Raw genomic sequence first — 25,945 nt, forward strand, 5'->3', positions numbered from 1 at the left:
GAGAGGGAGACAGAATCTGAAGCAGGCTCCAGGCTCTGAGCTGTCAGCACAGAGCCCGATGCGGGGCTCAAACTCACGAACTGCAGGACCATGACCTGAGCCGAAGTCAGACGCCCAACCGACTAAGCCACCCAGGCGCCCCTTCTATTAAGCTTTTAACTCAATTTGCTCAAAGTATTTCATTATTAAAAGCGGGCCACTGGTAATTTTGCTTGCCCTATTCATCAAGGCCCTTACTGTGTTTTCCTTGTCTTTAAAACTATTCTTGGATTTTTCCTAACTTTATTCTTGTTCTAATGAGAATTCCTCAACTTATTCAAGTAGCTGAGATTTATATTTTTGTGTGTATATTCTTCCTCCTATTTTTCTCTTTAACACGCCGTTACTAGGTCTTCTATGCAAACATTAGCTTACTGTCAAATGCAGTAACGGTACCTTCGATTAATATTTGGAGATTTTATGAACTAGACAGATTCTATAAAAAATATTTTTATTTCACTAACAGTCCTCTCAGATCTCTTACATTATCACTTTCAGTTATGGGGAAATCATCACCAGAACTGCTGGTCTAAAAAATATAAAATTGAACTCAATATTTACTCAAAGATGAAGACAGAGACATCTGTGAATGAGATCACCAAGTAAGTTTTAGGTGTTAAAGTGCCTTTTGTAGAAGGATATACATTTGTAAGTAGTGTTAGGTACATCAACATAATCAATGCATTTAAAAAAGCTATGGCACTTGATTTAACTTCCCCCAAGTACTCAAAAAAGTACTTTCCAGCTTTATTGAGATATAACATACATATAACATTGTGTAAACTTAAGATGTATGTATATATTGTGAAATGATTACCACAATAAGTTTAACTAATATCTATGACCTCACATAGTTACAGTGTGTGTATGTGTGTGTGTGTGTTGAGAACTTTTAAGATCTACTCTCTCAGCAACTTTCAAATCTGCAACACAGTATTGTTAACTATAGTCATGCTGAACACTACATTTCCAGAATGGATTCATCTTATAACTACAGGTTTGTACCCTTTGACAACCTTCATCCATTTCCCTCACCATCACCCCCATCTTTGGCAACCACTAATCTACTCTCTGTTTCTATGAGTTCAATTTTTTTTAGAGTCCACATATTAGTGAGATCATACAGCATTTGTCTTTCTCTGTCAGACTTATTTCACTTAGTATGATGACTTTAAGGTTCATCCACGTTGTTGGAAATGACAGTATCTCTTTTTTTATGACTGAAGAATATTCCACTTTGCATATATACCACATTTTCTTTATCCATTTATCAAATTATGGGTACTTAGACTGTTTTCATGTATTCACTGTTGTAAATAATGCTTCAATGAATGTGGTGGGTGGAGATACCTTTTTAAGATAGTGATTTCATTTCTTTCCAAAATCTACCCAGAAGTGGAATTTCTGGATCATATGGTAGCTCTATTTGTAATTTTTTTAGGAACCTCCATAATGTTTTCCATAGTGATGATACTGACTTACATTCTCACCAATAGTGCACTAGGGCTCTGCTCTCTCCACATCTTTATCTCTTGGTTTTTTGATAATAGCCATTCTAACAAGTGTGAGGTGGTATCTCTTTGTGGTTTTGATTTGCATTTCCATGATGATTAATGATGTTGAACATTTTCATGTACCTGTTGGTAATTTTAATATCTTCTTTGGAAAAATGCCTACTCGTGTCTGTTGCCCATTTGTAAAACTGGATTATCTTTGTTTTGTTTTGTTTTTGTTTTTGCTATTGAGTTGTAGGAGTTCCTTATATATTCCGGATATTATCCTTCTCAGACATGTGGTTTGAAAATATTCTGATTGCAGAGGTTGCTTTTTCATTTGGTTGATCATTACTTTTGCTTTGCAGAAGCTTTTTAGCTTCATTTAGTCCAAATTGTTTGTTTGTTTATTTATTTTTTGGTTGTACTTTTGGTGCCATATCTAAAAAATCATCTCCAAAATCAATGTCAACAAGAATTTCCCCTGTGTTTTCTTCTAGGAGTTTTATGGTTTCAGGTCTTCCATGTAAGTCTTTAATACATTATTTTGAGTTAATTTTTGTAAGTGGTATAAAATAGGGGTCCACTTTACTCTTTGGCACGTGAATGTCCAGTTTTTCCAAGATTATTTTTTGAAGAGACTATCCTTTCCCCATTGGATATTCTTGGCTCCCTTGTCAAACATTAGTTGACCATATATGCATGGGTGTATTTTTGGGCTCTCAATTCTGTTCTATTGGTCTATGTGTCTGTTCTCATGCCAGTATCATATAGTTTTGATTATTATACCTTTATAACATAGTTTGAAATATATAAGTGTGATACCTCCAGCTTTGTTCTTTCTCAGGATTGCTTTGGCTATTTGGGATCTTTTGTGATTCCATATACATTTTAGAATTATTTTGTCTATATCTGTAAAAAGTGCCATTGAAATCTTGACTGGGGTTGTATTGAATCAATAGATAGCTTTGGCTGTATGCTCATTTTAACAATATTAATTCTTCCAATCTACACACATGGGGTATCTTTCCACTTATTTGTGTCTTCTTTAATGTCTTTCATCGGTGTCTTAATAGTTTGCAGTGTAGAGATCTTTCAGTTCCTTGGTTAGATTTATTCCTAAGTATTTCATTGTTTTTGATGCAATTATAAAGGAATTGTTTTCTTTTCTTTTTTTCCAGGTAGTTTATTATTGGTGTACAGAAATGCAACTGGGGTGCCTAGGTGGCTCAGTCAGTTGAGCATCCGACTCTTGATTTCAGCTCAGGTCATGATCTCATGGTTCATGAGATTGAGCCTCTCATCAGGTTCTGAGCTGATGGTGTGGGGCCTGCTTGGGATTCTCTCTTTCCCTCTCTCTCTCTCTGCCTCTCCCCTGTTCTCTCTCTCTCAAAATAAATACATAAACTTAAAAAAAGAAATGCCACTGATTTTTGTATGTTAAATTTGTATCCTGCAACTTTACTGAATTTATTAGTTCCAACAGTTTTTTGGTAGAGTGTTTAAGATCTTCTATATGTAAGATTATGTCATCTACAAATAAAATTTTGTATCACCCTGTCTGATTTAGATGCCTTTTATTTTTTTTCTTGTCTGATTACTCTGGCTAGGATTTTGAGTACTATGGTGAATGGGCCTGGTGAAAGTGGGCACCCCTGTCTTGTTTCTGATCTTAGAGGAGAAGCTTTCAACCTTTTACCACTGAGTATGATGTTAGCTGTGGGCTAATCATATAGCCTTTATTATGTTGATGTACATTTCCTTTATATACCCACTTTGTTGAGAATTTTTATCATTTGAATTTTGTGAAATGCTTTTTCTGCATCTATTGAGGTAATACGATTTTTATATTTCATTCTAGTAATGTAAAGTATCACATTTATTTTTATATGCATATGCTGAACCACTCTTGCATCCCAGGGATGAATCCAACTAAATCATGGTGTATGATCCTTTTAATGTGCTGTTGAATTTGGTTTGCCAGTACTCTGTTGAGAATTTCTGCACCTGTATTTATTATGGATATTGGCCTATAGTTTTCTTCTCTTATAGTGTCCTTATCTGGCTTTGGTATCCAGGTAACGCTGGCCTTATAAAATGAATTTCAGAGCGTGCCCTTCTCCTCAATTTTTTTGAACAGTAAGAAGACATGGCTTTAATGTTTGGTAGATTTCACCTGTGAAATCATCTGGTCCTGGACTTTTCTTTGTTGGGAGGGTTTTGATTACTGATTCTGCCTCCTTACTCATTATGGGTCTGTCTATATTTTCTATTTCTCCCTAATTCAGTCTTGGCAAGTTGCATGTTTCCAGGCATTTACCCATTTCTCTCATGATCCTTTGTATGTCTTGTAATGTCTCCATTTTCATTTATAGTTTTTACTTATTTGGGTCCTCTGTCTTTGCTTTTCTTGGCTAGTCTAGCTAAAGGTTTTTCAATTTTGTTTATCATTTCAAAGAACCAGCTCCATTTTTTTAATCTTTTATGCTGTTTTCCTATTCTCTATTTCATTTATTTCTGCTCTAATCTTTCTTATTTCCTTCCTTCTGCCAATTTTGGGTTTAGTTTGTTCCTTTTTAGTTCCTTGAGGTACAGTTATTTATTTGAGATTTTTTTCCTTCATATAAGCATTTATCACTATAAACTTCCCTCTTAGAATTGCTTTTGTTGGAGTCCATAAGTTATGGTATGTTGTGTGTTTCCTTTTTTGTTTATCTCAAGATATTTTTTAATTTTCCTCGTTTTCTTCTTTGATCAGAAGAAGTGTGCTGTTTAATTTCCGTGGATTTGTGAATTTTCTAGCTTTCTTCCTATTCTCGATTTCCAGTTTCACATCACTGTAGTTGGAAAAGACACTTTATATAATTTACATTTTCTTGAATTTGTTGAGACTTGTTTTGCTGGTGAGGCTCTGCGATCATCGCTACTTGGGTGAGGTCACAGACTGTGCTCCCTAACAAGGCAGTGCCTGGTTGGACTCTGTGATTAGGTACGGCTACAGGCCGGGCTCCACGATCACTCCTGGTTAAGTGGGATATCAGGCCGTGCTATCAGACCACATGGTGCTACCGGCTGGACTCTGTGTTCAGGTGGAGCCATAGGCAGGGCTGTAGGCTATGCCCTGGAATTAGGTGAGGTGATAGTCTTGGCTTTGCCATCAGGTGGGCCACTGGCTGTGTTACCCTATTGGGCAAAGTTACTGGCTGGGCTCTCTGATAAAGACGGACATTCAGCTGTATCACAAAGTGTGTGGGGCTAGAGATTATGCTCTGTGGCTGAGCTGGGTCACTGTCCAGGCTTTCTTGTCATGTGGGATCACAGGCTATGCTTGGTGGTTGGCTGGAGTCACGGCTAGGCTCCCTGCCTGAATAAGGTTGCATGCTATGTTCAGCAATCAGACAAGGCCACAGGTTGGATTCCACTGCTGAATAGGGTTACCATCTGGGCTCTATGGCTGGGTAAGGTTGTAGGCTGGGCTCTGTGGCTGGGCAAGGCTGTAGGTTGAGCTCTGAGGTTGTCCAAGGTCACTGTCCAGACTCCCTGATGATGCAGGGCCAGAAGCTATGCTCAGCAGTTGGGTAGGGCTCCTGGCTTGGCTCCCTGCTCAAGCAGGGCTATTGGATGGGTTCCGTGGCTGCCTGGGTTCTCTGGCCAGGCTTCCTGGTGGGGAAGGATGAAGGCTAGGCTCAGCTGTTGGGCGGGGCTAGGAACTGGCTTCCCTACCCAGGTCAGATGGTTTCTAGGGCTCCAAAGTCAGTATGGCCCATTGTCTGGGGACCCAAATCAGGCAAAACGGCCAAGTGAACTCCCAGGTCAGACAGGGCCACTGGCTGGGCCTGCTGATGGGCAGAGACACAGGCTGGGATCTCTGCTTGGGTGCAGCTGCAAACAGGAATGCAGTCTGCCAAGACGTGAGTGCTGGCTGCCATAAGCCTCAGCCCCCTTCTCACTCACTAACTCATCCCCAATAGTCAAGCTATACAAGATCCCTTAGTGATTCTTATGAGATGAGATCCAAGTGGGCTTCCTGAGAAGGGTGCGGGGAGCCAGGGAAGCCAGATGCCCATCTTGGCCATGAGGTGCCCTCTCAGTGCAGCTCTGTGCCAGCCATGAAGGACAATGTGGTCAGAGCGTGGTCACTCCTCTTACCCTTTTAATGTGGTCCTTCTGGTCTCTGGGGTCTGAGTGGGTGCTTTATCCTCATGGTTGGGTTTTGGGAATTTTACAGTGGTGCCTTGTTTATAGATAGTTGCTTGCTGGCCTTTTTGTGAGGGAGGCTTAAGTCAGAAATCACCTATATAGCCATATAGACGATGTGACTCCTCCACCCTGGAGCAGAGACTCATGGGGAGACCATTGTGGAAACAAGGGCCAGGATATGAAAACCAGAACTGTAACTGACAGATTGCTGGAGGCCCAATATAGACAATTGAGTTAAAAATTCCAGAGGACCCAGTCATGGGTGGGGCTGCACAGTTTTGTGAAATTTACATCCAGGAGCTCAACCAGATTCCCACAGTAAATATCAGAGAAAAGACCCCTTGTGCATCTGCTCAAGAGTTTCTGTTAAAATCAATTTATGAAATAAGCTTGAGGGGTGTTATAATTATGATTAAATGCTCTAATACAGATAAAGAGTTTAGTTTCAGCTTTAACCTTCATTGATAATGGTCCTGAATTGACATACAGCGTTTCTGAATTTATCCTTATTCATCCATAACACAGAGATATTTGACAAAATGTTCTCTGAACCCATCTCAGGTCTACATATATTTCTGCCCAATTAAGTATGTAATAATTAAGTACACTGGCAAGAGAAACATATAGAAACCCCACAGAGGGGAACAGAAGAACATGCATTTCTTACCAGTTTAATCTCTTTTTAAATATTCAAGGGAATTTTCCCCTTTGGAGACAGATTACTACTTATCTGCCTTTTACAACATGGATCACAAATGCTATAATTTTTTACAGAATCGTGGTTAACATTTGCCACAAAAGAAACTGTAGTGAATGTATAGAATTGAAGTAAAATGTACTAAGCACCCACTTTGTTCTAGGTGCTGTGCTAAATAATTTTAATATTAATTTTTCTAATAACACTGTGAACCATGCACTCTGGTGATCAGCATTCTATATATAAGGAATCTGAGGATTAAATAGTTCATTACATTGCCCTGGGCTACGCAGCAAAGAGGTGAAGCCCAGATTTGAACCCAGGGAGTCTTTACTTCTAACCATTGGCATATAGTTGTTTCCTTTTTTTTTTTTTTTCAACTTTAACTTAAAATTTAATTAAAAGGCAATATGAACATATATTAAAATATTAAAAAGTCAGAAACTACTGCCAAGCTTCCAGTGAATTAGTTCCCTTTTCACTCCTGATTCTCATTTTCCAGAAATAACCATTTCCATCTCTTGGAGCTCTGTCTTCCTGTTTTAATTTCTGTATTTCTAAGTAACAAGTTTATGTTGCTATTTCTTGATTTTTACAATTTCGACATTATCTATGCTTCTATAGTAGAGACGGAATCAACTTTAACCTGACTCCCAGGGCTCCAGTTACTGTTTGAGCACATCTTCTAGCTAGAGCAATACCGTGGTTATTTAACATGATTACTTAATATTTTTCACTTCTGAGCAACAGCCTATACTATGGTTATATTTCTTTTCATATATATATATATATATATATGGCATTTATGGAATCAGTAGCTCTCTCCTCTCTTTAAAACATGAACATTCCTAGCCTCCATCCTTTCTCTCATGGAGTTAATACAACTCCTTCCATTATGGTTAAGCCCATTAGGTTATCTAGTTCAACTGTCTTACTCCTAGTAGACATCCATCCCAGAGGAGCCAACTCCCTACTCCAATGTGAACAGGGATTCTCCAGGCTTCAGGGCAGCTGGCATCTGGGATGTTCCTTCACCATCCATCCTGGGAATTTTCTTCTCTCTCAGGTTTTATATTATTTTTCTTCTCGCTTTTTAGTATATGTGACATCTTTCATTAGCTTCCTGAGAATATATGCATAGGAGGTAAATATTTTATATATTAAATGGCAGGTGCAGTATTCTAAATTATAAATAATTTTCTCAGCTTTCTGGAGGCACCGTGTCACTGACTTTTAGCTTCCAGCATTGTTTTGGAGGATCAGATTTTTTCATCTTGGAAACCATAAAGATCTTCCCTTTGTTGGCCATGTTCTGAAATTTTATAATGGTTTTGCTTTGTTTTTAATTTTCCTGGGCATTTGTAAGTTTATGCTCTAGAAGTGCAGCTGATCCGTGAACAAAGCGGAGCTTGATGGCACCAACTCCCCACCAGCTGAAAATCTGTGTATAACATTTGACTCCCCCCAAACTTGACTACTAATAGCCAACTGTTGACTAAAAGCCTTACCAAAAACACAGTCAAATAACAAATATTTTGCATTTTATATGTATTATATGCTGTATTCTTACAATAAAGCAAGCTAGAAAAAAGAAAATCATAAGGAAGGGAAAATACATCTGTAGTACTACATATTTCATTGCATAAAAAATCCACATATAAGTGGAGCCATGCAGGTCAAACCGCTGCTGTTCAAGGGTCCACTCTATAAGCTTTTCAGTTTGGGAAACTTTTTTACATTACTAATTTGATAATTTCTTCCTTTTTAATTTTTTGTGGGGGACTATTATGGAATAACTAAATTGGATTTTAAAATTCTTTCATTAATCCTGGCTGTGATATAAACCTGGCTAGTAACATGGTGGGAGCTGGGGCAGTGGGAGTCATATCGTCAGGTACAGAGTATTTCATTTAATCTATTTTTCATATAGTGGCTCCAGCCTCACTGGTGCCCCGTAGCCCCAAACCCAAAGTCCCTCTGGGCTGCCCTCTCCAAGGAGGACCCTTGGGCTTTCTATTGGAGTCAACAGGCAGGAGTTGCCTAGGATTAGGGGGATCTGCCAGTCAAACCGCTCCTTATTCAAATTTTCAAGCAATTTTCCATTTTAAAGTCCTATAGACTTGCTGTCTGCACTTCACGAGTCTTCTTGCATTTCTTTTTTTTTGTTTGTTTTTAATTTTTTTTAATGTTTATTTATTTTTGACAGAGAGGGAGACACAGCATGAGTGGGGGAGGGGCAGAGAGAGAGGGAGACACAGAATCTGAAGCAGGCTCCAGGCTCCGAGCCGTCAGCACAGAGCCCGACGCGGGGCTCGAACTCACAGACCGTGAGATCATGACCTGAGCCAAAGTCAGACGCTCAACCGACTGAGCCACCCAGGCCACCCAGTCTTCTTGTATTTCCATGGCATGAATCAGCTTTCTCCATCCTCTATCCTGCTGATAGCAGTAACTATTCATCTATCCACTCTGGTCTTCCAAAATTCTAACGGGTGTCTGTCATCTTTCTCATCTTCTTTTCTCGTCTCTTTGCCATTGTGGGTTTTGACCTTCTTTTCCCTTTACGTTCATTTTACTGGGGTTTAGAAGTGGGTAAGGCTATAAATGTATATGATCAATTTGCCATATTTACTTAGATACAGTTTAGATTTTCTTACGTTTCCTAAATTACAATACTGGCTATTAGAATTGTAACTGTTTTTAACCAGTTCTCACTTGTAGAGATCATTACCATGTTCTCCAGAAGTATTCAGGGAGCTGGAGGCCAACCCAAACCGCTATCAGCTCAATTATCAGAATTTCAAACACAAGAGAATCCATCAAAGGCTTTAATCTTACAAAAATGGGAAAATGTCCTAACACTTTTTTAAAAAATAAATGTTGATTTAAATATTAAACTATTCCCACTATCTAAAACCTGTCTTAATATCTAGTTGTACTGCTTTAAATAGTTCATGAAATAAAGTAAGCACATAGACTATTTTGTAAGATTTGATAAATGGATCTGTTTATATTTTGTAGTATTTTTAAATTAAGCAACTTGGCTATAATGGCCTAAATGTAATGGAAGTAACCAGAGCGTGGACAGAATTTTTGAGGACAATCTAAAGGCACGGAGTAGCAATATTTCTTATGGGGGATTTTTGGTCTTTTCTACTAACAACTGGAGTCTGCTATGCTTATTAAGAACAACGAAGGGGAGTAGGAGGGAAAATTCCTTTATGCGGGCATTTTTCACTTTTCATGGTCACTCTTTTTTGCTCTGGCGGGTGGTGTACTGTAGGCCAGTGTGATGTGCCGCCTTTGGTGCACACATTACGGTAAAATTACAGCGTGTGTTCTGTAGGCCATGGAACACTCCTTGCAAAACCATTGTTTTGGACTCTAAAAACTCTAAGAATGCACTGTAATCTGTATTCAAACACCAAATGCAGAAAAAAAAAGCTCCTTTCTATGCATGTAGTGGTGGGCTAGTGACCTACACAGAAATAAACAAAACTGCCTGCTCTGTTATGGAGACATCACTGCAACCCAAGCAGTTTAGGATGTCGTCTTCGTGGACCAATGACATTAACCCCTAAGATAGCATAGCTTCTTAAGACTTAACTCCTTGGTGACGTGGGACCTATTGGCCCCAAACACCTGCCATGCCCAAGCCTCCCTCCCCTTTCTCGGCAATCTTGTCTAGCTCCCTCCTGATTTTCCTTCTCGATTCATTCACCGTCTCACATCCACCTCTGTATCCTGGCCAGGAGCACAGATGTTCAAGAGCCTACTTACTTCCTTTAGTTGATTTAAGTTTTACCTGCTGCTCAGTAAGCTTTTTCTGTATTTCATCTGAGTCACAGGAATCGTAGACTATGGGCTTGGCCAGCTCTGACTCGATGTGAGCCAGCCACGTCCTCAGGCTGCTCATGTTCTTATCCAGCTGCTGTACGGCCACCAGGGTCTCCTTCAGCTTCTTTACCCTGTGGGCAGAGGAGAGACTTCACCTTCAGTGAGAGGCCCCACTCAAGTTTCCCTTGTGAGCAAAAGTGAGCACTCCATCTAAAGCCAAGTTGCCTAAAGTCAAAGTCCAGCTCAGCTCAGCCACTTACTGGCTGTGACTTTGGGCAGTTGTACACCCTCCCTGGGTCTCCATTTCCTCATCTCTATAAAATGAAGGTAAAGGAAGAGTATGTGTGAGATCTGAATGAGTTGAATGATGCAGGGTATATGGGAAACATTCAATAAATGTCAGCTATGATGATGTTCAACATAGCTATAGTAACAGGTTACTATGGTGGTCACCAAAATTGTTATTTCCACAAATTATGTAATTTATACTAATCTGAAGAATACCTGGGAGCAAAAAATGAACATTTCCAATTGGTCGGCACCAAAACAGATAACACACTCATGGTTCTGACTACTCCGGCCCTGGTGGGATTTATTCCAGCACCCTTGTGGCAAACTCAGCTAAAAGAAGAAAGCACACTTAAGACGAATGATCGGTGAGCGATCACATGCACTTAATGCCAGATCTCGTTAGAGGTAACCGAGGACCCTTTGGGCTACAAGCAGCAGAGGGCAGATCCAGGGCCGACCACCATCTAGTCTTCGCCTGCAAAGCCTAGTTCAATGCAGTATTTTCTACACAGTATGTTTTTAAAAAATGTTTCCCCATTCTTTCCAGGAAGAAGTAAAAACCAGTTTGCTTAAGATTGCCACTTATCTAACAATCCTGTGTGGACATCCTATGTGTAAGATGCTGGAAAGACAAAATAAATAAGACTTGATTATTTTCCTATGAAATGCACAATCTGACTGGAAAGCTGGACATGTCAACAGTGAAACATAACACAGTGTGAGAAGAACTAAACTAATAAACCAAGTCCCTGGCTAATAAATAGGGAGGAATCAATTCTGTCTGGCCATCTTCAGTAATCATTCATTCGCTCGTTCAGTCTCCATTGGTTCAGGTCTGTATTCTTTCTACAAACATCTATGATGCTAGGTAGCCATGGAGCTAGGCGACAGAAATACAGTGATGACTGAAGGTTCATCCCAGCCATTGAGGAGCTGAGACTTTGCTGAAGAAATAACATTTGAGCTTCATCTTGACAGGTGGATACTAGCCAAGCAGAAGATTTCTGGCCTAGGAAACACAGGAAAGAAAATCAGAGATATGGGAGGCAGAGTGCCATAAAGCTAGGGGGGTGGGGGTGGTGGGAAGAGAAGCTGAAGAGAGATGTAGTTGTGTTGAAGCAAGACGGATGGATAGGCTAAGATTATAAAAGGCCTGCTGTGACACCATACTGGCTTTGTGTGAACTTTAAAGATAAGTAGGAATGTGGCCAAGACGCATTAGCCCAGGAATGACAGGATCAGTTCTGATTTTGAGTATGTGAGTTTGAAGTGAGGCTCGTATGGAAGACCATTCTGGAAGTAAACAGAATAGCCCAAGCAGCTACATCAAAAGCCTGCACTTGGGGAGCCAGGGACAGGGGTGGGGCGGGGATTGCTAAATTCATGAACTGCCATGACGGGAGGCAGAAGGAGTTAAAAATGATGTGATTATATGGATGCTGCCGTCTCCGAGGGAATGGATGAGGAACAAGTTCACGGGGTTAATGGTGCAGGAAGTTTGCAATACGATGAGTCTGCGGGTCGGGTAGACAGGCATAGAAGTGTAGTTCACAGGTGTCGAGGAGAGGTCAGGGTTTATGCCATTGCTTTAGGTGCTATTGGCACAGAGCGAGGCCCAATGAAAGGATGTATTTCACCCTGAAAGGGAATGGATGAAGAGAATGAATTTTAAAAGGCTGGCTCATGGAGGAAGAATCAGAGGTATAATAAAGAAAAAAAATTCATAAAGGAAGAAGGTGACCGAGGAAAAGTGGGGCATGAAACCAAAGGCAGGAAAAACTGCAAGAAAGAGTGGTAGTGGTGGGGCGGGGGTAAGACTGATGTGGCTTGAGGTGCAAACTTACAACAAGCAGTAAATGAGCTGTACAGATCTAATGCACAGTAAATGAGTAGAGACAACAATAATTGTGCAATTATGAATTGTGATAACTATCGCTACAGGGGCAACCACACTACCACAGATCAATGTATCAAAGTAACACATCGTACACCTTAAATTTACACAATGGATAATAGGGGCGCCTGGGTGGCGCAGTCGGTTAAGCGTCCGACTTCAGCCAGGTCACGATCTCGCGGTCCGGGAGTTCGAGCCCCGCATCAGGCTCTGGGCTGATGGCTCAGAGCCTGGAGCCTGTTTCCGATTCTGTGTCTCCCTCTCTCTCTGCCTCCCCCGTTCATGCTCTGTCTCTCTCTGTCCCAAAAATAAATAAATGTTGAAAAAAAAATTAAAAAAAAAAAATTTACACAATGGTACATGTCACATATATTCAATAACAAAATTTTAAAAAGAAGTGTTGGTTAGTGATCTGAATGCCCCCTTGATTAGATTCACTTGGTCGGCCTCAGATAAATGGATAAATGCAGACTCCTGGCTAGATTCCAATCCACTTCTCCCGAATTAGAACCTCTGGGGGTGTGGCCGGGGAACTGGCACTTTTCAGAAGCACTCCAGGGGAGTCTTAGATACACTAAAGCTCGGGGACGATGGTATCCTCTGTCAAACGCATAGCAGGATAGTATAATGAGACCTAAAAATACCTAAACACAATGCATTTGGCTTAAGAAATACAGTTATGGTAAAGGAGTATTGGTAATGTTTTTTTTTTTTTAACCAGGCAGTAAAGGTGAGTAAATATGGTATGAAACCTGTAGAATGATCTGGCTACAAGGAAACATTGATTTGTTTGTTTTGTTTAATGCAGTTTAATATTTGGAATAACTCTGGAATGTTTTTAAGCAGAGAATAAGGAACTTGTGAGAAAGAAGCCAATGACCGAAGGAAAAAGGAGGAGAGAAATGACAAATGAAAGCAGTTGATGGCACAAGGATGCAGAGGAGGTGGTCAAGGACACAAGGGCAGGGGTACTGTTGAAGGTGTTTTCCTACTGAGTCAGGCTGTAAGCAGGAGTTTGGGAGGCCCACAGGCAATATTTCTCAGCTCTATTATTATCAAGTAATAGCTAGCAGCAAAAATCCATTAATGAGACCCTGGTGCGGGCCTGACACGGCTGAGTATCCAGATTGATCTAAAGAAAAAGGTTGACGGGGGTGAAAAGCACACGGTCAGTGATTTCAGGTTCAGCCCATATTTGTTTTTTTTTTTTTTTTTTTTTTATTTATATATGAAATTTATTGTCAAATTGGTTTCCATACAACACCCAGTGCTCATCCCAAAAGGTGCCCTCCTCAATACCCATCACCCACCCTCTCCTCCCTCCCACCCCCCATCAACCCTTAGTTTGTTCTCAGTCCTCAACAGTCTCTTATGCTTTGGCTCTCTCCCACTCTAACCTCTTTTTTTTTTTTTCCTTCCCCTCCCCCATGGGTTCCTGTTAAGTTTCTCAGGATCCACATAAGAGTGAAACCATATGGTATCTGTCTTTCTCTGTATGGCTTATTTCACTTAGCATCACACTCTCCAGTTCCATCCACGTTGCTACAAAAGGCCATATTTCATTTTTTCTCATTGCCACGTAGTATTCCATTGTCAGCCCATATTTGAAAGTCACTGCTGGGGTGCCTGCGTGACTCAGTCAGTCAAACATCCAACTCTTGAGGTCGGCTCAGGTCATGATCTCCCAGTTTGTGGGTGTGAGTCCTGCGTCGGGCTCTGCACCGACAGTGCGGAGTCTGCTTGGGATGTTCTCTCTCCCTCTCTCTCTGCCCCACCCCTCTCATAAATAAATAAATAAACATTAAAAAAAATAAAATTCACTTCTGCTTTCAGGCCATGAGTGCTCCCCGAAGCTCAGGAAACGGGGTCACCTTATTGCCGCTGCTTATAACATAGACGAATGCAGATGAGCAAAATACATCAATGTCCGAGGTGCCAACTTGGCTCAGCTGAAGAGGTATTGGCAACAGGACTTTGCAGAACTCCAGGGAGGTGACATATTCCAAGGCAGGAATCGATAAAGAATGTTCTCAGAGACGGAGGACTCGCACCCTGAGACATCAAGTATTTCTCAGCTCTGTTACCCTCAGACAGCAGAGAGGGGCTTCTCAAGCGAGGGGCTGTTCCAGGATCACTTAGGGGTGCTTTCAAAGCACAGAGGCCACCGGCCAACTCTCTTCCCACCTCCTCCAAACTCCTCCTTGGAGGACTCTGAGAAGCTGCTCTGGTCAAGAGCCATGCTCTGAAGAAAATGTCTTATAACCAAAGTCTTTGCAGCATTTTCCTTCTTTCCTTCCTTCCTTCCTTCCTCTTTAAATTTTTTTTTAATGTTTATTTATTTTTGAGAAATAGAGTGCGAGTGGGGGAGGAGCAGAGAGAGAGGGAGACACAGAATCTGAAGCGGGCTCCAGGCTCCGAGCTGTCAGCACAGAGCCTGATGCAGGGCTTGAACTCATGAACCGCGAGATCATGACCTGAGCCGAAGTCAGATGGCCAACTGACTGAGCCACCCAGGCGCCCCAGCATTTTCCTTTATTTTTAATTACTTAAAACTGATATCACCACTTCCATTATAAATAGAATGTTTACAAACCAATGTTTCTCTCTCAAATAAAAATCTAGTCATGATGTAATCACTTTTCTCTTTGTCACACAAATGCTTTTAAAAGGATTTTCACTATGGCCAATTATTAATAATAATACCTATATTTCATTAATTATTACAATACCTATATTTGAAAAATATTTTCAGTTTGTAAAGGTACTCTTAGGTACATTACCTACATTGCATGGAAAAAATATGTATTTAAAAATTATGTTCATACTCCACAATATATTCTATTGATAGGAAACAGAAAACGTGTTGCTCTCTGTTTATCATGACTCATAATTCTATTCAAGCTAAGACTTCTCTAGTTATTTTTGTAAATACAAATTGTACCCTGTTCCCAGGGAAGTCCAAGGTATTGACCTTCAATAATAATTCCAAGAATGTTTACGTACAACCTACTCACATTTTCTCACATATAAGACAAAACTCACTTGACTGTCAGCCAGTGAATAACAGTTTTAGAATAGCTATTGGATACAAAGCTGTAGGTGCACGTTACCAATGGCCATGGCACGGGCTTGGAATTTAACACGGCCCTGGCCATCCTGCTTCCGTGGCCCAGGTTGAAAGGACGGTCTACAGTCAATAAACACAAGGAGACTGCACTGAGATGTCTGTCCCAGTTTTATCTCTGGAAGAAAGTCCTTTCGGGAACCTCTCCCACCTGACCAGCTTCCTGTCTTCAGATTTGGTAGCATCTGAATGCGGACGATGCTTTGGGACACATGCTTTATAGCAACCTCATAATATCATCAGGGTTTCGTGTGGAGCTGGAGACTGGAAGAACACCTCATTCAGTGCTTGCTTCCTTCTTTCCCTTATTTTAACTCCCTGGTATTATTTATACACAAGTTCCTCTCCCCATGTTAAGTTCCTTGGAAAGCTGGAACTGTGAATTTCTACTTTTGGTTTTCCCCTTCCCCTGCCGTATTAAACTCAGTGCTTGGCACAAAGTTGGGCACTACTTAAATGCCTGATAAGCGTTAATAATTAGTATTCTACCTAAGTAAAAGACTTTTATTGAGTTAGCACAGTTTATTTTTAATTTCATTGATATTAAACGCATACTTAAATCTTCCCTCTAAGTCCAACGTTTGCGAATGGTCTGTCAAGCACTAAAATTCATTCATCCCCTTGGTTCAAAATTCATTTACCAAAATTATCAAAAGATCTAAGGCACAAAAGAATGCGAGTAAATACTGTTCCCCCAGATATTGTCTACACTAGTCAAATAATTTACAAGATTAGTAATCTTGTATAATATTGAATGAGTTCCCATAGAGCAGTTAGTGTGCAATATGTCAAGGGCATCGTGACATGGAAATGCTTGTTCATATAGTCCATTAGGGACAAGTTCCTCTTTCAAATGAATGTGTAAATCTTAGTGAAGTCAATGGGGGTGAGCATTTAAGTAGTTTTGCTTTCTCATTTTTTAAAACATGCATTTGACTACAAACAGCAAGATGCATTGTGTGTGTGTTGGGGGGAGCAGATGTGAGCTGAGAGGAAGTGGGTAGTAAAGCCCCCATACATCTTCCTTGACCTTACGAGACGCGATATTTGCAGGACATGAGTCATTCTTTGTTAAGAAATGTCCCATCTTTTTTCCATTATTTCTTTAAAGGAAATCCTTGGGTAAAGTGTCACAATATTTCTATTCATCTATCACTGTAAGAAGTTTGAGCAACATTCCTTTTGGTAGCATCCAGGATTATAATTCAAAATGGATGTTTGCCGATGTCACAAGTCTGGGTAAGTTGTTTAGCAAAAGTCTTGTAAATCTGTAAATCCCTGCAGCTGATGGGTCTCTTTGCACAGTCCAGTGTGCCTCACAGGACTTCACCCTTTTTGAGAAGGATTCTACTACTGAAACCAGTTGTCCAGCTTCTGAACACTGTTGCACGAATATCTATGTACACATATACACGTTACATGTATATATTTATCACTATCTTCCTTCATACTAGTTTAGTAGACCCATCAACAAAAGCAAAAACAAAATTTCATATTCTAAATATAATAGAACCAAAAGCACCATTAGTAAATCCTATTCGTTAATAGGAATTTATTTGGAGGATGTTATGGTACAAGAATAGTGTTTTTTTTAATGAAGCTAAAATTCCTGATATAACATTATTCTAACAGAAAAATATCATGAAATAAATATTTGCATAATACACAGAATTACTATTTTTGACATACATTTTTACATTTGGCGTATGTTTTAAAACCTTTATACTAGTCAGTGACCAAAACTTACTGGCAAGCCTATACAGAAATGGCTTTTCTCATACACAAAACCCTCTGGGCCCCTGCAATATGAGATCTTTATTTAATAAAGGGAAAGCTTTCAGCCACAAAGCTGGGAACTGGCTAAGACTGAATTTCAGTTTCATCAGGAGCCCATCCTTTAAATAGCAGATGATAGACCAACTGGATCATCTTACTGGGTCTCCTTCTGAATCTCTTTCCTGTGTCTCAGCCTCTCTGCCACGGCCATACCCCTCGTATGACGCATACGGTCCAGAGACAACTGGAATACCAAGCCATAACCAAGTTCATTAACCTTTCCCTCCGGCTCCACATGCCCAGTAGGGGGAACAAGAAAACAAACCGACAAATAACTCTTGGGAGTCCACGGCCAACGAGCTCCTAACACCAAATCATCTCCACTTAACACTGGCAAAAACAATTATGGATTAAAGATCCAGCATCTATCCTACGAACCCCACGTAACACGAAAGCTATGCACAATGGAAGAAACTCAAGGAGATGCCTGCCTTGTGACATCGCAGTTACATTCTGGGAGATCTGAGTCCACACAGCCGTCCTCTGCCATCCTCAGGGCACACAGATCTTCCGCCACCACCATGAAGCTTCCAACTTGCAAAAGTTAGGTCTGCAGAGCAAAAGGCTAAATCCTGCGTGGGGATGAAAGCTTCCCCTCGTCTGCGTATGGAAGTATGAAAATGCTCACTCTAAACAAATGTTGGTAGGTCTCTGCCTGATAATATGACACTGAGCAGTGACAAGTGGTCATGTTTCTAAATAAAACCTACATTCATTAACATGTGCCAGGCCTGATCTCCTGGAATGTAGGCCACGAGTGTAAGAAGGGGAAAAGGCTCAGTGTAATCTGCAAAGGAGGGGGAGGCTTTCTAAAGAAAGAAGGATATCAAAAATAAGGCTGGCCTGCAGACACTGCCATTCTGGAAGAACAGTCAACTCTTCTTGTGGGCTGTTTGCTAAGTTGGAAAGGATATTCGAAAAAGATAAATCGCCCAAATGCAAACAAACAAAACCTCCACAAGTGCGGCCCATTGTAGTAGCAAAAAAGAGCAACTTCTTTTTGTCTGCTGTTTGAAATGCGAGCTACCTGGTGTAAGTAGGAGTTTTAGGGGTTGTTTGGGAAGGTGGGATGGAAAAGATACTCAGTAGAAAAGGAGTTGGTCTTCACTTTTGAATAGACTGCTTAAGCAAAAGAGTACCTGAAGAAATATTATTCCTCCCCTAATATTCAAAACCTTCGTCCTTTTAAAAATAATGATGTACAGCGACGCAAATAACATTTTCATTTTAAGATAATAAAAAAAAGCATCCGTTCATTGGCTTGGTGGGATTCAGATAAATTTATTTTGTGAATTTCAAGAGTTTCAAATTTTCTGCGCTGCATCTATAGTAATTTCATAATTTAAGCTTTTAAAGAAAATAGCCTCTCAAATTATTAATTACTGGTAATTTAAAAAAATGTGGTGAATGCTGGCTGCTTTAAAACCTTTTTGGATCAAGATATATATACACACACATATAAATACAAAAATAATAATGAACATTTTCTAAGTTCTTTTTAAAAGGCCTATATGATGAACCGCAAAATAAAAGAAAGCATTTGGTTCTGGTTATGTGAGATAATTGCTTTTAAAACAGAAACATTTTATTTTTAAAAGAAGCAAGCTTATATTTTACATAAGAAATATAGTCCAGAAAACTTAGTTTTAATAAAATTACTTTTCAAATCCTGCTATTTAAAGACAAAATGGGTGATGGGTATTGAGGAAGGCACTTGTTGGGATGAGCACTGGGTGTTGTATGTAAACCAATTTGACAATATATTATATTCATAAAGATTTTTAAAAAATAAAGATATCTTACTGTGAATTCTTTATAAAACAATCACTCCTATAATTTATTATTTTCAACAATCAGGAATATAAACATCTAAGCTTTGGTTAAAGAGATATGTAGGCCATGATTCCGTAACACTAGAGAAATTTATTTTTTCTTGATTATGACTAACATTCCTGAAAACTTGGGATCTTTGAAAACTTTTACTGCCATTATTTTCCTAGTTCAATTCCTTTTTACCTTATTTAGTTCTCCTCATGGGTTAAAAATTTTTCCCCATGCTCATTATCATTAGGACAATATATTTGTGCCAACAAATGAAATATAAAGCAAGGCTTTAAAGACACAATTACTGTCATAGCAAACAATGATAACAATATCAATGCCCATCAGTGGGGAAAATATTGGATAAACCATAGTATATTATATATTATATATATTATTATATATATTATATATTATACACAGTATGTTATATTATGTTATGTTACATTACATTATATTATATTATATTATATTATATTATATTATATTATATTATATTATATTATATTATATTATATTATGGAATACCCTGTAGCTATCTAAAAGAACGAGACTGGCATATGTGGCATTTTAGAGTATTCACGGTCCTTCTCTGGCATTGCCTCTTTGGAGCTATGGCAGTTATTCTTATGAATATTTTGCAGATGAGGAGTCTAGGGCTCAGAAAGCTTCTGCAGCGAGCCCTGGGTCACACAGGCAGAACGAGGCGGACTAGACTCGGGCCTCTTGATTAGTTCTGCATTGTATCCGTGCTTGCTGCCTCCATACATTCCTGATCCTGGTCAGAGTTTTCCAAATTGGCCACCTTGAGATAAAGCCAGCCATAGATTCCAAGAATCAAGTTTTCTTTTTCCTCGAGTGTGGGTGGAGCTCCAAATCCCTTCTGGGGGCAGCTGCCGTAACTTGACCAAGCCTTCCCTGCACTGCATGTACGCTTTACCTACACAGCCTCTAAACTCCCTCTGGGCTGAGAAAGCGTTGTTCCCTGAGCACTTGGCAGTGCTAAGGTACTGTCTCATGTAATGCTCTGAGTACATTTTTACACATGTGGTAACTGAGGTAGTCAGAAGATAAGTAACTTGCCTAACATTTCAGCGTAGCTGAAGCAGAAACATTTCAAGCAGTGGAGGCCTTAAGCCCATGCTCTGCTTTATTCCTATCTGCATGTATGGCACTTGCCATACTATGTCTTAGACTAGAGATACTGAACAATTACTGGAGTGACCATTATGTGCAAAGAACAATATTAGGTTCCGGCTTTGCTATGGACACACTTACATCTTAAGAGAGAAAAGGAATTGCAAACAACTGATCACACGAGATATTGATTATAGTAGAGGGAAATTCTGTTAAGCGCAGTACAGAAAGCGTGCTGACAGGGTAAGAAGAATCTCACCTAATCCAAAGAACAGGAAGAACATGAAGAACAATTAGGAGAGGCCAGGCCAGATGGGGGTAAGAGAGCGGGCGGGAAGATGGAAGGAAGGCCTGTGGTGAGGAGTCATGTATACCTGCTTTCTACTCTTACTTGGGTAGGCACCACGTTCTTCTCATTTTTACGTCCCTAGAGCTGGTGTCGGCAAACTATGGCTAGGCTAGACACCTGTTTGGGTAATAAAATGTTATTGGAACCCAGCTCTATTTTTCAGTTTCCACACTGCGTAAGGCTGCTTTTATGATATGGCAGAGGGGTTTCGGCAGGGACCGTTTGGCCCTCAAAGCTAAAAATATTTACTAGATAGTCTTGTGCAGAAAGTTTGCCAAGCAAACTTAAAAGCAACCAGTGATCGGGGCGCCTGGGTGGCGCAGTCGGTTAAGCGTCCGACTTCAGCCAGGTCAAGATCTCATGGTCCGTGAGTTCGAGCCCCGCGTCGGGCTCTGGGCTGATGGCTCAGAGCCTGGAGCCTGTTTCCGATTCTGTGTCTCCCTCTCTCTCTGCCCCTCCCCCGTTCATGCTCTGTCTCTCTCTGTCCCAAAAATAAATAAACGTTGAAAAAAAAAAAAATTAAAAAAAAAAAAAAAGCAACCAGTGACCAAGGACCACAGATTGCATGATTCCATGTATACGAACTGTCCAGAACAGGTAAACCTGTGGAGGCAGATAGTGACTTAGTGGTTGCTGGGGCCACGGAAGGAGGGAGGGTAGAGAGGAAGAAGGTGATTAAGGCTTTTATTTGGGGGTGATGAAAATGTTTTAAAATTAACCGTGATGATGGATGCAGAGGTCTCTAAATGTGCTAAAAAAATCACTAAACTGTATACTTGTGATAGATGAGTTGTATGCTACGTGAGTTAGAGCTCAATGAAGATGTTATTGAAAAGAATAAAAGAGCCAAATAACTAAAGTGTGCTTTGGTTTTGGTGATGGGGATTTAGGTTTGATAGAGGGAAGAGCAATATCCTTATATTAGAGAGTAGATTTAATGAAAAAAAAAAAAACAAAAAACAAACAACAAACATCATTACAACAGAGCACACAATTAAGTCTGAACTTCCTAGATACCAAAATGGGGAAAGTTTAATAATGCATTGTCTCTTATAAAAAGCACTGAACAACTAATGCTAAGAGACAGATTTCCTGTTAGTGCTGAACTCTAGAACAACTGCTATGTGGATTTTTTCGCAGTTCATTGACAAAATGAGAGCCAGATTCCCAGCAGACAGTTTTAAAGAAATTACATCAATGACTGTTTCTTGTGCTGACTCTTTTTTCTTAAAGTTTATTCGCTTATTTTGAAAGAGCATGTGAGAGGGGGAGGGACAGAGAGAGAAGGAGACAGAATCCCAAGGAGGCTCCACGCTGTCAGTACGGAGGGGCTTGATCCCACGAACCATGAGATCATGACGTGAGCCAAAATCAACAGTCGGATGCTCAAGTGACTGAGCCACTCAGGTGCCCCTCTTATGTTGACTCTTAATGAAAGCCAAGGGCTCAGAAATGCTTTGGCCAATTGTCATGGCTGGTGTTGAGCAACTGAACTTTCTGGGATGAAGAAAATGTTCTGTATGTGCAATTCCCAATAAGGTAGCCATTATCTTCATATGGCAAATGGGCCTTGGAAATATGACTAGCACAACTGACTATAATTACAATTAAACCATAGCTTGATTATATCCCATTTAAGTTAACTTAAAGACCCACGGGTCGCTAGTGTCTGCTACATTAAACTGAGCAGGTCTAGAAACTATGGTCAGGATACTAGAGCATTATCCCCTAAGACCTAAAAATAACTAAGCAAATTTTGTTGCCCTAAAAAGCTGACAACTCTTAGTGACAGTTTAAAAATTCAATGCAAAACACATTTATTTTGTGTTAGACAGAATGGTTTAAGCTAATCCACTAGTGATAGGAAGTTGACTCAAAGTTATACATTCTATTTGCATGCAACAGGTTTATTAGCAGTGCATCTTCTTTCTTTTCTTTTTCCTGTTTCTGTTAGCAGGAAAGCTATGCACCTGAAAATATAATCTTCAGAAATAACCTCTCCATTCCCACAAGAACACCAAAACAGCACAGAAATATCAAAAGGCTCAACTAAGTTGTGTTCTGCATTAATGAATCAGTGTGGAAGGAAAACAAAGTTGGAAGAGGGAAGAGTGGTGAATGAGACTGAACCATAGAAACTTGATATTTGAGCGGGTAGGTCATAGTTGAAGATGGGTGTGGGGAACGGTCAGCTGGTCTGTGTACTCCCGAGGCTCTGATAAACAAGGAAATGGAAAGTAAATGTGACGGCCAAGTGTCATTTAGGAGAGGCTTCAAGGAGACTATGAATCCAGTGTGGCACTAAACTCTAGAGCAAATGAATGGTGAGCACATCAGCTGGTACACGTCAGAAGAAGGCAAAAAGAAATGGACAGCATATCGACAGAATTTCCTGTAGGAACTGCATCTGTGTATGGTAAGACTCTACAACCGTGGAAACATATGAGTGTTTTAGTGACTGTAGTATAAAGCATGTATATTTTATAAATATTTGATTGATTCAAGTTTACTAGTGTATCTTTGGAAAAATAAATAACACCTAGAAAATCCTCACTTGAACAACAGAAAAGTTATACATAAACATGACTTTGAGGAGAAATCACCTACCTCATTTGATGTAATGTAAATTTAGTTCATACACTAAACTAGCTGCTTATGATTAATTTATATTAGATTCCATCTAAAACATCTTTAACATAGTGTATCCCCCGTATTCCATACCACTGAGCCACTAAAGATTAGAAAAGAACATTAACTAGTTTAACCGGATTACATGGCAATGTAAGCTAACCCATGAGTCATAATCTGACCAAAAAAATCCAGGGATGTTTACCAACTGGGCGGCTTCCCTAAGAAGGGTATTTATAGAATAAAGAGCTTCAGTTTGTCCTTCTGAAATAAGATTTGGTTATCACGGACTGAGAAGTGAGGCTAAACATAGCAGTGGGGTTCTAAAACCTACATACGCTGGAATACTTGGAGTAGGTGAGCTGAACCGTACATTTCCATTTCTTTGTAGTACCTTTACCCGGGCATTTAGCCCATCACTTTACTTGATTTCTTTTTGCATGTCTCTCTGCCCACCATGAACTTCTCAAGGAAAGGAACCTCTGTCTTTGTAGCCTCAAAATGTCTCAGAACTGATGGCAGCACTTTACAAAGGATTGGGAAACTAGATTGTTGAAATAAATAACAGAGTCTAATTTCCTTGTAATTGCATTCTTTAGAGCAGAGACAAGGAAGTCATAAGTTTGGCAGACAGCATAATATAGTCTCCAGAGCATGGGCTGTAGAATCAGAGAGTGCAGGCTAGGCCACTTAGCATGTGAGGGGCCATGGACAAGCCTGAGCCTCAGCCTCTGTATCAGGAAAATGGGTACAATAATAATGCCCAGCTCAAAGGGTGCGGCGAACAAAACATGAGAAGACATGTATGAAGCCTATAGCATGGTCGCTGGCACAAATTAAGGGTTCAATAAATGTTAGCCATCACAGTGCTGTTGTTAAACATTTTGAAAACTGATAAACATTGATTCCATTTTTGTTTCATTATTGCTAGCATAAATTATAATCTCATCTTTGTAAATTAGCTTCTCTTGGATAACTCCCTCTGTGGAAAACAATATGCTAGTTATTTCCACAATCAACATATGGAATTGCCATGACCATATGCAATTTTTGTGGGAACACAGTATTCAAAAGGCACTATTTCAGGTCTAAATTCATGCAGCATGGCTAAGGAAAAGAACCCAGATTTTAAAAAGTGTATTGTTGGTTACATCCAAAATGGCTGTGAATCAGAAGCATTTGTAATATTCTAAATCTCCTCCTAACTGCCATAAAAAATAATACCCATTCAAATATTCAAGTACTCGTTCATTCAAATATTTATTGAGCCCAAATTGAGGCACTGTTCTTGGTCATGACATACAGTGGATAGAATGGTCAGAGATGCCTGCCCTCATGGAACCTACATCCAACATGAAGCCAAGTTCACCTCAAATAAAGCATTTACTTTAGTCATTCCCTTTGTAACAAATAGCCCAGTGCCTCATTAATTATATCAGACTCTTATATTATTAATAAAGACCCTTATATATTTTAATTTCTTTACTTTTATCTCTTTTCTTCACCCTGCCCTTCTCCAGCAGCAACTGACTATTCCTCCCAGATACAAGGCAGACACTTACAGTTATTAAACCTAACACAATATTATAACAATGCAGCAGATTATTTCTACAGCTAAGCAGAGTGGCAATAATTAGCTTTATTCCCATATTTTGCTAATTGGAAATATAGTAGGAATGTGTGTGTGTGTATATAAGCATATATAAGTACCTATATATAAGCATATATAAGTATATATATATATAAGTGTATATACATATATGTATATATGTACATATATAAATATATAATTTATATAAATATAAATTTATACAAATATAAATATGTACACACATATGTACATATATAAATATATACATATATATATATATATATATATATATATATATATATATATATACATATATATATATATATAACTTTTTTTCCTATTGCAGACAAAAATACCCTCCATGGATACTAGCCAGCAGTTCTACTTCCTTCCTCATAGAAGGTTAAATACCCATGAAGCTCTGAAATACAGAATCTTCCTTTTGAGAATGGGTTTTGTTTTGATATGACTTTAAGCTAAGTGGCAACACCACTGAATTTATTACATACGAAGGAGAATTTCAAAGTTCATGAAAGTGACATTTATGAGAAAAGCCTAAAAACGGTGGGGAGAAAGAACACAGAGGAAGATTCACTGTAATGAAAGGTGGACCAAATGCTTTAAAATTCTGCATACACATGTCCTATTGACCAGAGTCCTTTGTACCTGGCTGCCATGAGATCCAGGAGATGCTGCCACCGGTCGTTGACCTTTCCAAGCTTGTATTCAATCTCAGAGGCTTTGCTTTCATGGCTGGCTCGAGCAAGTCGTTCTCCCATTTGCTGGAGCTGTATTTTGTTCTCTTGGGCAACAGCAATTTCCTCTTGATAATCCTGCATAATAAATAGCAATCACAGAGGTCAGAAATCATTGTCTTAATGCATTCAACCTGGCTCTACTAGAAACATGATAATTACAGTTTTCCACTGCTTGGAAATAGTTTGGGCAGGAAGAATACTGTGTGATTATCAGTCCATGTACACAAGAATTAATGGTAGCTATTATTTT

The 25,945-nt window shown here is 39.5% G+C and overlaps 1 protein-coding gene and 1 long non-coding RNA gene across 20 annotated transcripts in view; one reads left to right on the forward strand and one right to left on the reverse strand.

The window, feature by feature from the left end:
- SYNE1 (spectrin repeat containing nuclear envelope protein 1) overlaps nt 1–25,945 on the reverse strand; it is a 480,528-nt gene that overhangs the window by 39,567 nt on the left and 415,016 nt on the right. For 18 of the 19 annotated variants that reach the window (XR_015251658.1, XM_086708164.1, XM_086708163.1 and 15 more), the window contains 2 exons: nt 25,604–25,770; nt 10,235–10,397 (listed from right to left, as the gene is read on the reverse strand). Coding sequence is in view for 18 of the 19 variants with exons in the window: in XM_086708164.1 (XP_086564290.1) it covers nt 10,235–10,397; nt 25,604–25,770 (330 nt within the window). In the remaining variant the exon portion in view is untranslated. Of the gene's footprint in view, nt 1–10,234; nt 10,398–17,842; nt 18,145–25,603; nt 25,771–25,945 lie in introns of those variants that run through there. The other variant, XM_086708168.1, reaches the window with a different exon arrangement.
- Nucleotides 17,500–25,804, forward strand: LOC147581304 (uncharacterized). Its single transcript, XR_015251659.1, has 3 exons — nt 17,500–18,443; nt 22,676–23,134; nt 25,284–25,804. It is a non-coding gene; the product is annotated as an uncharacterized LOC147581304 (long non-coding RNA).

Source organism: Puma concolor, chromosome B2 (assembly GCF_028749965.1).
Source record: "Puma concolor isolate L17-30 chromosome B2, mPumCon1.1.hap2, whole genome shotgun sequence".
Classification (NCBI taxonomy): domain Eukaryota; kingdom Metazoa; phylum Chordata; class Mammalia; order Carnivora; family Felidae; genus Puma; species Puma concolor.